Source organism: Lygodium microphyllum, chromosome 27, assembly GCF_053477565.2.
Source record: "Lygodium microphyllum isolate KBCC chromosome 27, Lygodium_microphyllum_v1.1.10, whole genome shotgun sequence".
Classification (NCBI taxonomy): Eukaryota; Viridiplantae; Streptophyta; class Polypodiopsida; order Schizaeales; family Lygodiaceae; genus Lygodium; species Lygodium microphyllum.
Genome location: NC_141161.1, coordinates 82,375,177 through 82,387,835, shown reverse-complemented (window position 1 = coordinate 82,387,835; position 12,659 = coordinate 82,375,177). Strand labels below are relative to the sequence as shown.

The following is a 12,659-nucleotide window of genomic DNA, read 5'->3' as shown; positions in this document are numbered from 1 at the left end:
CCGAGACTCCTCACTGCACTACGAATGGCTTAGACAGATCTGGCAAAATAAATATCGGATCTGTAGTCATTTTCCCCTTCAAATATCTAAATGTTGATTTCTATTTGTCAGTCCATTGCCATTTGACATCCTTCTTTTCAAGCGCATGTAAAGAAGAAGCAATCTCTACAAAGTGTCTTACAAATCTTCTATAGTAACAGCATGGGCCAAGGAAACTGCGGACATCATGAACGGTTTTCAAGTTTGGCCAAGAGACAATTGCTTCTATCTTTGTAGGATCCATCTTCACACCATCTTTAGAAACTATGTGCCCAGGAAGTGAATCTCTTCTAAAAAGAATTCACTCTTCTTACCATTAATGAGCAATCTGTTACACTTAAGCTCATTAAAGACTATAACTAAGTGTTTTCTATGCTCCTCTTCATTCTTTGAAAAGATAATCATATCATCAAAGAATGTGCAACATACCAAGGTTGAAAAAAAGAGTGTAAAGCCTTTAAATTATAATGCTTATATAGAATTAGCACTTCATGGCATGGTTCAACTCTCTCTGCCTTCAGTTTATCATCCTAGGTGTGACAAGCTTTGTGTTGCCCTTGCATGCCATACTAATCCCTCCCATGGGTCCCCTCTTACTCTCTCTGATGCCTAGACGGGCTATCATGTCTCTAGAGATAAAATTGGCTCTCACTCCATTGTCAAAGAAAATCAATGCATGCTAATCCCTAATCTTCCCTCATGCTCTACAAAGCTCAATAGTATCATCATTGGACTAATGTTTTGGGTCTCTTACCGTGTGTATTCTCTTTATTTTCAGCCTTTTATCTTTGTCGTTTACTTAGACAGTTCCTTGCCAAATGGACCTTTGCTCATCACCTTTGAAACATGAAGACTTTTCATCTAGCAAAGCATCAATAGTATATTTGTTATCTCAATGAGTTGTCACATACTGGTCACGATCATATCTCTTTAGGCAGCCCATGATAATACTTCCATTTGCTTAACAAGGGAAAAACACAATAAGGAGTGACAAGCACTAACACCTCCCAAAACTTCTTATTATAGTGCTCCAAATTTTTGCATTTTTGATGCATTGAAATCATCCCACATGGTCATCACATCAACCTAAACCCCTACTGATGGTGCTTTCTTTTGCATCAAAATTGTAGACCATCACTCCAATGCATTTCCTCTCACAAAAGTAGCTGACTTTTGGATTTTTGAAGACTGTGAAGTTTCCCCCTAAGTAGGCTATATTAGAGTACTGAATAAAAGTCAACACTTTCAATGTATCTTATGCCCCACCAAAATCTTCCAACTTCACTCCTTGACCACCCTCATTGTAGTCTTTTTCTTCGCCCATTAGTGCCAAGTTATTGTAGGCAGGTGGCTGCAAAAAGGGTGCACTTGCTGTACCAACATTCTGACCATCATTAAATGGCGCATTTACATAACTAACAGCTGTCCCATGAGTCCCAAATATATCGCGATGCATAGATGCATTACCAAACATGTTACTTTATGCCCCAAGGATCATGCAAACATTGCTATACATTGGATTTTGCATTCCACTAGCCATTCCTGGATACATTTGGCCTTGCATACCCTACATAGGTGGCTACATACTGTGTACATGCGGTCCTTGTATTCCCATGGATGAAGTGTTTCAAGTGATTGCTTTGAAAGTTGATCCACCTTCAAAGTAGCATGGATGACCCACACTAGCATGTATGCTTGTTGTCCACATTAGTATGCATGCTTATTGTCCATAATCAAATGGATTGGCATTACCAAGTTGGCCTCGCATTTGCATGGATTGTCCTATTGTTAGTGATTGTTTTTGCTCATTTTCTACATTGCGAGCATCATGAGGCTATTTGGGCTATCCCTTGGGTACATCTTCTTGTCTCGAAGCTATAGAGGATGACTTCCTCTCGTCTTTGTTGCCCTTACTTGAAGAATTCAAAAATCAAGTGAATTCACTATCAAATGCATCTTGTTGCCAAAAGCAAAGAGCAAGCCTTCAAACCAATTTGCCCTTGGTTTGATGACTTTGGCCTTCAATTCACTCCTTGGATGACAAATTTTACCCCGAATCCACTGTTGATTGGTTGGCCTCTTGTAAATCTTTAAAATGCCCAAATTTCAGCAAGTGATTTTCAAGTCCCAGGCTCCCAATTTTTTAGCAATCTTCCAAGGTAGCCGGTAAAATCTAATTTCTTTTTTTAAATTAGGGATTAGCAACAGAATCTCCTCAATTGCACCCTCTTGGGATTGAATTTGGTAGAGATCTCTTGAGGAAAGGTGTGAACTGGCTAAGAATGGGAGGAAGACAAAGAGAGAAATTTCAGAGTTTTATCACCAAAATTGGCTGAAATTCAATGCTGCCCTGCTGTGAATGACTCTAAACTAATAGCTGAATCCAATTTAGAGCTCCAAAAACTATGAGGAACTATTCCACACACTATTACAACTCTCGCTTGGTCTCTAAAGGTTGTGGAATGAGGATAAACTTCAGTAGGTTTTGGCCCCAGATCAGCAGTCCCAAGCAGCAAGTCCTCTCTCCTTGGTAGTTCATGACATAGTTGGATTCAGATGCATATGATTCAGCATACCAGATGTCTGTAAATGTCTGGTATGCAGATGTATGAAAAGCCATTTCATACCTGTCCATTTTTTGGGTTATAAAAAAATGGCTCCCAACTTGTCAAAACTGCTGATTTTTGCTTGGTGACATTTTTTGCTGCAGTCTCAATATTTCCCCCTGTAGATTACTTGCATGTGCAGCCTACGCACCTTAGCCTGTTCATGTGCAACCAACAAGATCAATTGTCAGCCTGTCCACTGTGCAGAACCAGGGCAGCATATGCAGAAATTCAGATTTACGGCAGTGTGCTCAGTATGTGCAATAATAGGGTAGCCCGTGCTCAACCCATGCATATTGCAGTGTGCTCATTTTTGAGTGATCAGCCTCATCCTCTCCCTCTCTCATGTGCTGTAGTTTTGAGTGCTCTATAGCTTGCACTCTCTCAAAATTCATATAGTTCCCTTGTCAAATTTCATTGTCTTTTATGCTTGTTTTTAAGAGTGTAAGCTTTGTTGAAATGTTTACAATTCCTACCAAGGTTCAACTTATCATTCTTACATATTACTAGTTTTTAAAGCAAAAAATTAGGGCAGTGTATGATTCAGCTCGCAGATCTAAATCATACTTTCATACCCATACATGTATGAAAGTATGAAACATATGTTATCAACTATGGTTCATGATGGAAAATGAGTGTGCTGCTCTCTCCTCCAGCCCCAAACAGCTTTTTGCACCCTTTGCATGGGAATTTTTGCCAAGTGGCAGCCTGCCTTATTCATTTTTCAACAATTTCTAGCTCGATTAAATTATTTTCTAGAATTTTAATTATGTGTTCTTGCTCCGAATCAACTATACCAACCAATAATTAAACTGGCTAGGCCAATTTTTCATCCAAGCAGTCCTAAGCATTTATTAGTCCTTGAAGTGGCACTAATTAATTAAGTAATGCCTAGTTCCTAATGCTAACATTGACATTAATAGTTGATAAAATATTTTAGGTCACCTAGTACCTAATGAGTATAACTTGTTACAAGTTTTGCCTTTGACACCCACTGGCATCTTGGGGTCCTTGGTCTATCATTGTGAATTAATTGACTTGCACAATACATGTGCATCTCACATTTGCATATTTCATTAATATCTTAATCAAATGCTAAGCAAAGCTTTAATATTCACATCCCCATGATAGTTGTTGTTTGAGCATCTAGGATACTTCAGAGATAGTTTAGTGTTTCAAGTTTAGGCAAGTTTCGGCTATGTAAGATCTACTTGGGAACCACAATGTTAGTATTCAAATTAGGATGCAAGGGAAATGTGTTTAGAGGCATATATACAATGCATAGAATAGAACGTATGGGAAGTTTCTCTTATTGTTAGGTTTTCAAATAAAAGGCATAGCAAATTGCATGATGCTTTAGGTATGGAAGCAAACAACTAGAGCTGATGTTAGAAACCTTATTGTGGGTGTTGTTGATAATACAAATGCTAGCATGGTACCATATGGGGCACCTAGGAAGTTACCACATGTAATAAGCTAAGGGAAAAGACTTTGTTGTCTTGTATGATACATGTTTGAATAGTAAATTTTTTTTCTCTAATGCAAGATGGACAAGTGGTGACATAAGAGAAAAAAGTTGTACATGTATCTTTGAAAAGTGGTGTAAAGCTTAGCAACTCGTGTACTTAATTTTTTAGGATGGATCCTTATGATACACCGTCGTCTTACAAACCAGCTGAGGCCTAGAGTTGTAGGGAAGCAATGTATCGATGCTATAATGAAAGTGATTAAGACTTGCTTTGGCGAGCTTTGAGACAAAAGATGGATGCTTTTGTAAGGGTGTGCATTTGACCCTTTGCCTATTCAGGATAGACAATAAGAAAGAATGGCCATGCATTTTATCTAGGAAATTTCTAAGGCACTAGCAAAGAATGATAGCAATTGAATTGTTTTACAGTAGCTCAATAAGTCGATCCATCTCATTCTAGTGAGGATTCAGGAAGCAAATACAAGCCGATCATGGTTAGATTATTTATGAGAATGTCTTATAGTTGAATAATATACTTTTGTTTGTCGTCATTGGCATAGATCCACATGGATGAGTCAAGTTGGAAAGCAAGGTGAACTATTCATAGGTTTTGTAAAGTATCAATGTAGTAGTTTATCGTCTAAAGCTACTGGATCATTGGAATATTTGTAATTGATTCTATTTGAATCCTTCAAGACCCTTTTAGGGAGATGTGTTGGAGGATTTGCTTGATTAGATTCTACTTGAAGTTTTGTATCAAATGAGATTTTGGTTCTAGCTTTTGGCACATAAGAAAGGGAAGATAAGAGACTTAGGGTTTATTGTCACTATTTTGTGAAGTTTCAAACCTATTCACCACTGGATGCAAAGTGGATGAAGGAGGGTTACTCAGTAGATTCACCCCGATTGTTGGAACTTTATCTAGAGTTTTTTCAGTTAGCATTGACTTCAGGGATCTGTTGATCAGTTGTTGGTGATAATATATTCTCATTCAAAGTACTGCAATATCTTGACCTTGGGACTTCTATGATGAGTGATCTATACACTCTAGTTTGGCACTAGTATATGGATGTTTATTGTGGCACTTCTGTCTCCTATGCAATACTGTATGACAGTTATTGTGTCTATCACTATATGTCATGGTCACCAAAAACGTTTCTTCTTGTTTTGTGTTTCGAAGTTTCACTTTATGTTTTGTTTGGTTAGCTACCTTGAGGTTTCAAAAATAATTATTTATAATAATTAAGATTATATATATATATATATATAGTAATAACATTAGAGAAAGAAAAATAGATCCATAAATAGTATTATTAGAGAAAGAAAATAGATCCATAAAATGAAAATGTTCATTCTACCTAGATTCTAGAGTCAAAGTCAAAAGCCTATACCCAAAAACTCCATTTCACCTATTGATTTAGAAATTAGCATTAATGACTCACAAATCAAAACATATAGGCTACACATACATAATACATAATGTAGAGTGAGTAGAATCTGATGTTCATGAGTGAAAACCTTGTGGGGAGGCATTTTTACTTTAGATGGAGGCCCAAGGTAGAGAAGAAGGTGGAGTAGGAGGACTGTGTGGAAGAGGTGGAAAAGAGGATTGTAATAAAAAAAACAGCCCACATGTTTTTTAAATAAAAGAAACCCTTTAAAAGCCTTTTTTGTTTCATGACTGTTTCACATAACAAAACAAAGTAGGAAGAGATGGAGGAGGAGGTGATTGGGTGCACCAAAAGGCTAGAAAAGCCAGGAGTTGTAAAAGAAAAATAGTGCACCTGTTCATTTTAATAAATGAAATCCTTTTCTATAAAATTTCGTTTTGCAAAACAAAATGAAATTTTTTGCATGTTTCAAGGTTCCTAGTGAAACATGTTTTTTGGTTACTATGGTGTATGTATAATATATTGGTAAATGTAGTGGGAATACATGTCTAGACAAGTAAATTGTGGCAACACCAGCCAATGTTGCAAGTGTTGTGGTTCAACTTATTTCAGTTTTGGATGCCTTTTGATCATGCCTAGATGCAATTCAGGACACTTGCAATTTTCAAGAGGGATGTCACTAGAATTTATAGCTATGTGAAACGGCTTGAAAGGCATTTTGGAAGGGGTGAAACACCAAAATGGGTTGAAAATCTCTTGAAACACATTTCTTGGACTGAAACATTTCGTAATCTTGAAAGGGTGCCGCGTGGCATTTTAGGCCAAACCCAAAACGTTTTGGGTCATAAAAAGTCCATGGAATAGGATGCAATATTTATGGTCAAAAATTGAAAGTTTGTGCCCTGTTAAGAGAAGATAATTTATTCTAGGCCAAAAATGTGCCGTTTTGAGTATAGATCAAGTGAAATCAGATCAACTATTTCAATCATAAACTTTACAAGCAAAAAGGGACCCACCCTTTCAACTATGACCTTTCATAAATGCAAAATTGTGATTCTTCCACTTGTGAACATTAAAAGTGAACAATTGAAACAAGGATCTTGGTCACAATTTGGTTCCAACTACAATCTGTCAATCAAGACCAACACTTATGACAATCAATTATGACCAACAAAGACTTTGATCTGTGTGTGTGTGTGTGTGTGTGTGTAACTAAGAACTACCATCTTATAGCTTCATTAACATCTTCTAACTTATAAATATAAGTTTTTGCATATTGATAAATTTAAGTTTTTAAAGTAAAAGTCTTTAAACCTTATTAACTAGGATATCATGTAACATCCGTCTTCCCTTGATGATGTGGCATTCTCGTTCCCATTTCAGTCCCTTAGAAAATTCCCGTTCCCATTTCTGTTCATGCTCCAAAGTTTCACTCAACTATGCTAGAATGTGTTTTCCCAAGTGCAAGATTAAGTCCTGGCTCTTTGGGCAGACTTGGTCTCACATAGTTATGCAAGACCTGGGTAGGTCCATTAACAGCAAAGGTTCAGTATAAAGCTGGAATTTAATTATTTGTTCAATCATCAATATGGAACTTCGGGATGCACATGAAATAATTTGAGGCTTTATGAACCTCAGTGCCAAAAGTTCAATTAAAAATATGAAATTTGGGTAGTAGAACCCAAGTTTGGGCGAGGACACTGGACTTTAATATGCTTTGGATTAGCATATGCTTTTCTGATTTTAAAAAAAGGTGGGAAAAGCTGAGAAAATGTGGACAAAGGCTGTTCGTGGCAGATTTGAACAGTCATGGCACCTTTTGTCCAGGTGCTTGCATGCTTTGTGGCAGTCGTGTTGCTCTAGCAATAGTCATGGCTGTTCTCTCTCTTCCCCACAAGCCTGCATTCTCTTCTCTTGTGTTAATGGTGTTACTTGTTTTATAGCTGATTTTCTGATTAAGGTTAAAGTGCAGAGTAAGTTTATGATTACAGCCCTTTTGGCTTCTGAGAGGCTGGTTTCAGTCACCTCTTCCCATCTCTCCCTCATATGTCCCCATGTTCTCCTGCTCCCTGCAACTTCAATCTGATTCCATTCTGTCAAGCCGGCCTTCAAGGGTATGGACATCTGTTGTACAACAGAAGGGTAAACGTCAAGAAAAATGCCTAGGATCCCTTGACATTCTCACACTTTACGTTTGTTTTAGATCTCCCTGAATTCATTTGACAACAATAATGTGAAAAATTAGAGACACAGTTGTGAGTATCTGCTCTTTTGATTTTAAGCTTGTACATGCTTAATGATCTAGCATGACTACTAGGTTAATTTCAGTTTTCTACTGGAATGTCTTTCAACACAAAGTTACTGCATAAGGAACTCATGTCAATAAGCTTCAACTTTTCATTTCTGTACTTAATGTGTTTTCCAGGGATACTGCCAAATTATGTGAAGTTGGTTCCTGCTGCTGCTGTTTCTTTGCTTGTTTATGAAGCTGTCAAGGACAAATTGGATATGTATACTGAATGAGACTTGCTCCCTTATGTTCTGTTGTATCCAAAAGCAAATCATGCGATTTTCAAAGATACTGTGCCCCTCAAGTTCTGTCTGCAGCTAGCCATCGTAAAATTCTACTGTGTTTATTGAATCTCAGAGATGAGGAGAGCATACTTTTCCTTTCAAGTTGTCATTCATTCTTCCCCAGTAAAGATAACAGCCAACCATGAAATCCATCATCTGGCATGTATAGTGCACTTTGATCCAAAAACCACTTGTATAATTTGGTGAAACACTAAGCAGCCGAAGTTGATTCAATCGTATAACAGTTTTGTTGCACACCACAGAAATAATATTTTTTACACTTTGTATGTACACGCTGGTCAATGGAGACTCTTCACGTCACAGAACCCTGGATCTTTAAACTATTTTGCACGATCTACTCAAATGGATGCTATGTAGGTGATTTAGATCTCTCTCAAATGGATGCTTTTACCAGTTTTTTTTTTTTTTTTGGGAAATTTCTGTCATGAGATTTATGTTGATAGCACATTTATGACGTAATGAACAATGATTTCACAAAACCTGTGTGCGTGCGCACATGAGCCATTTTGGGACCCAGACCAGACAAATCAAAGGTTGAACCTTATCTTTGTCAATGATACTAAGTGCCCCCAAGTTAAGAAAGTGTCTTAGTCTTTATATATAGACAAATTATAAAGATTGTGATGTAGTACTGAGACTCCAAGTGTGGCAATGTTGTGCAACCTGAAGTAGACTGAATGCCTTAGCAACTTACATTAGTATATAGAAATTTTAGCGGAAAACCATATTGGTTTACACATCTAATGAGAACCTATACTTAAATCTATACTATTATATTATGGTTTACAATCAAATGGACTGATGGCTAGGTATGGATATTGTGTTATTACATGATGAAAGCATGAATAGTCAATCACGTTTTTTAAGGCACACAACTAATATTTTTGAAACAAGAATGGCGACAGAGATTGACACGTATTCACATTCTATTACATTGAAAGTTTAATATGTCGATTACTAGGTTTGACCCTTTACAAGAACCTTGAATTGTGGTGTTCAGGAGTTTGGACAGGACTTTAAACTTTGGACGACTTCCAAGTTAGGCATGAGCTTAAACGATGTCAAAAATGTGTTTGAACTTCTGTTTTGTTAGTAGCCTTATTTATTTTTGAGCTCCAAATTGGAGGACTCTGGGCCAGCTTTTGGTGTCCTCAACCACAGGTCTGGGCTATGTACGTCAGAAATGTTCTAGCAAGCGCATCTACTCTGAGTGTCTTGGGTGCCATCATTCATGATGGACTTCTTCACGGTGTGCTGCAGCACCTAACAGTGACAGTGGAGTGGAGATGAACGGTCATTGCTAATATCTACGACCTAGCCGAGGAGATCGCTTGCTTCTTGGATTTTCTTATCATGGATCATGGATGGAAAACACTGAACGATGCCGATGCATGCAAAGTAAAGCATCGGCCCGCCCCCACAAGCTCCTGAGCCACGGAGAGGGGAGCCCACCAATTATTAACCACGCTCCGCCCGAGTCAAATGACAATTTTCCCAAGGAGGATAAGCGTGCTCCCCTTTGCCCGAGATATCCAAATAATAAGGATAGAGATTGGTCAATAGATGAAATCGAGCTAGCTTTGGACCATTATGCTTGGTGATAGTGTTTAAGCGTTCAAAATGCATGTGATACCATCGTCGCCTTAGAGAGAATTTGGATCATTATACCAGGTGATGAAAATTGAAGGACCAACAATGCATGTGAATCTTCTTATGGGACCTCAAGCTTCCCTCAAAGCCAAGACAACACACTCGCAAAAGACCCATGACATACTTTTTCATAACAATATTAGCTTGACACATTATCAGTTATGTTGCCAAGACATGGACATGGGGAAGCCTTACACGTTCTCTATTGTGCATTATGAGATCCAATAAGTATGTCATTCCTTTTTAGAGGGCTTTGCATGACATACTTTTTCATAACAATGTTAGCCTGACACATTATGAGTTATGTTGCCAGGACATGGAGATGGAGAAGCCTTACACATGTTCTCTATTATGTATTATGAGATCCAAGAAGAATGGCATTCCTTTTGGCTTTGGATGATTGTGCTTGGTGGAGATGAAGGATGAAAGATGCCTTTAATAACATTGCCTCTTTAGAGAGGGAGGATGAAAGATGCTTCAAGTCTTCTTATTAGATCTCATATATCATAAACAAGCCCTCCAACAAGCCAATATAGCACGCCTAGGTCAACCTCATCAAAGACCTTTGATAAAGTCTTCTCAAAGTGAATTACCCCTTGATACACACTATCTCAAGCTTCCCTTCTGTATGCCACATCAACGTTGTCAAAGATGAATATATAGGCACCTCACATGCAACAAGAAAGATGTCTTGAATGGTCCATCGTGCACAAGATGTGTACATATATATGCATATGTCCCATGCTACAAGGGTTGCTATTCACTAAATTAAAGTTTCATTTCATAGCCTTGAGATCTAGGCTAAGGAGGGCAAGATATGTAGGCTGTGCCATGGGGAGGAATAGTCAAAGCAACATAACATTTGTAGATGCCCAATATTCTATGAGAGTAAGGAACCAATGCCTTGGGCTTTCCTTCTTCTAGAGCTATAGAGACATTGAGGGGAGCTTTTATAGATGCACACTTAGAGATTTGGACCACATACATTACTAGCTTCTTCGTCCCCACCAACAAACCACACTTCCGTCCCATTTCATGAACTTCACAATGGGGGCTCATATTACGGGGACCAACGAACACTGAGGCAATTGGGAGACCTTGATTGCCAACAAACGGAGCACCAAGGTCCTATCAATCACATGTTCATATATAAACATGGCATCAAAGAAGAGTGAAGGAGACATACAAGAAACTAGGACATGGCACAATAGATATGAGAGCTCTCCTTGCTCCCTATTCAATGTTGTTTATTACATTTTGTCATACTTACTAGATGGAGATAGATTGCTCATTACTCATCATGATTATATGTTTATAGGATGCTAGAAAGGATTAAACATGGGATGCACTAGACTAAACTTATTTTTTACATTATCTTCGAGACAAGAATAACACGATTTGTTTATGATGGTCTCTAAAATATCTTTTGGGACCAATTTGCATGTCTACACAACCCTATTTTTGTCATTGGATGAAGCTATGATGATTTCAAGTTGCAGCTCTTGTTTCAACAACTCTAGGATGATGGAACAACTAGACATCATACATGATATACCATACAGTTGTTGCATGATTTTTATATATTCTATCTTTTAGGATCTTATATCTCTACCTGAAAATGCTAGTGACATGCTATGACAACCATCGACACATGGCTACAAAAAAAAGGATTATAACCACTATGCATAGTGGTGAAAGGTCATATCGATGAATATGCTTCAAATATTCCATTCCAAGGCAAAGGTTTTTTTTAAGAGGATCATGGTGTGGGGACTTCCACAATTAAGGAAGATTTTAGTTGTGTGTGTTTCATAGGCAAAGTTGCATTTGGTTAAAGTCTTGTTTAGTAGTTTATTTTACTCTATTGTTTGCAATTCCATATACTGTTACTCTATATATTAGCAACATGTAGAGCTCAATTCAAAGGGAAATATGAGCCCTCTTTATTTTTTCTTATGGTTCGCTTTAAGTTGCTTCTGCTCGCTCCCTTAACTAGTATGAGAACCATCTTTCTTGGGAGCTCGAGGTGGCATTGTCTCATAGCTTGCATTTGAATACCTACAGTAGGGTTTTCCCATTGGAAACCATGATGGCACCTTCCATTCGAGATGAGCATTGACCTTTACTACTTCGAGGCTTATTTGTGTCTTCTCTAGGACCTTCCTTGGGTTTTTCCAAGGCTTCATTAAGGCCAGAAGCCACATCAATAGGGATAGCCAATGTGATTTTGTGCCTAGTTGTCGTGCTCCCCCTACTGATTCATTCCACCTCATTCTAGCTTTTGTGTGGTCATTGGCACTTGGGCAATCATCTCCAGCACCCTTGGTACTAATACTTGACATTGAGCATTGGTTTTGAGTCATCAAGCTTGAGCTATTGATTGTGCAAACAGGGCAGCATGTTGTAGTATAGTCCATGGCAGCACTTACCTCATTGTCTAGAGGTCATTTATGCTTTGCCAAATGTCTATTTGATGTTGGATGACTTGAGGATGCTATATTAATGTCATGAGATGCTATTGAGCTGATTTGAGCATACATTTGGCTCAATATTCTTAGAGAGTTCATTGCTATAGTAATAGGATTGAACATCATTTATATGGAAAAAGTATATGCTTCTTGTCATTTGATAATCCTCGGGCTTGGTATTGATGCTCGAATATTAGCTTGACGCTTGCAAATGCTTGACACATATCTTAGAATGATTTTGGGCTTCGATTGAGCTTACATCGGCCCAGCTTGACTGTCATTCTCATACTATAATACAACATATAGCAAGCACTTATTTGTGATAGTTTATGCCTATTGCGGGTTCATGCCACCTCTACCTCGAATGTATGCTATATGGATCTTGGATGTATAGATGCCATTCACATTATGTTTTGAGCTTTATTTGTGTTGGGAGTAAAGG

At 38.0% G+C, this 12,659-nt stretch overlaps 1 protein-coding gene across 5 annotated transcripts in view; it reads left to right on the top strand.

Moving 5' to 3' along the window:
- Nucleotides 1-8,509, top strand: part of LOC148012532 (uncharacterized) — a 216,390-nt gene extending 207,881 nt beyond the window's left edge. For 2 of the 5 annotated variants that reach the window (XM_087669060.1, XM_087669061.1), the window contains exon 14: nucleotides 7,930-8,506. In XM_087669060.1, coding sequence (XP_087525186.1) covers nucleotides 7,930-8,027 — 98 coding nt within the window. In that variant the 3' untranslated portion in view covers nucleotides 8,028-8,506. Of the gene's footprint in view, nucleotides 1-7,929 lie in introns of all 5 variants that reach the window. The other 3 variants (XR_015689048.1, XR_015689047.1, XM_087669059.1) reach the window with 3 other exon arrangements.
- The last annotated feature ends 4,150 nt before the right edge of the window (nucleotides 8,510-12,659 follow it).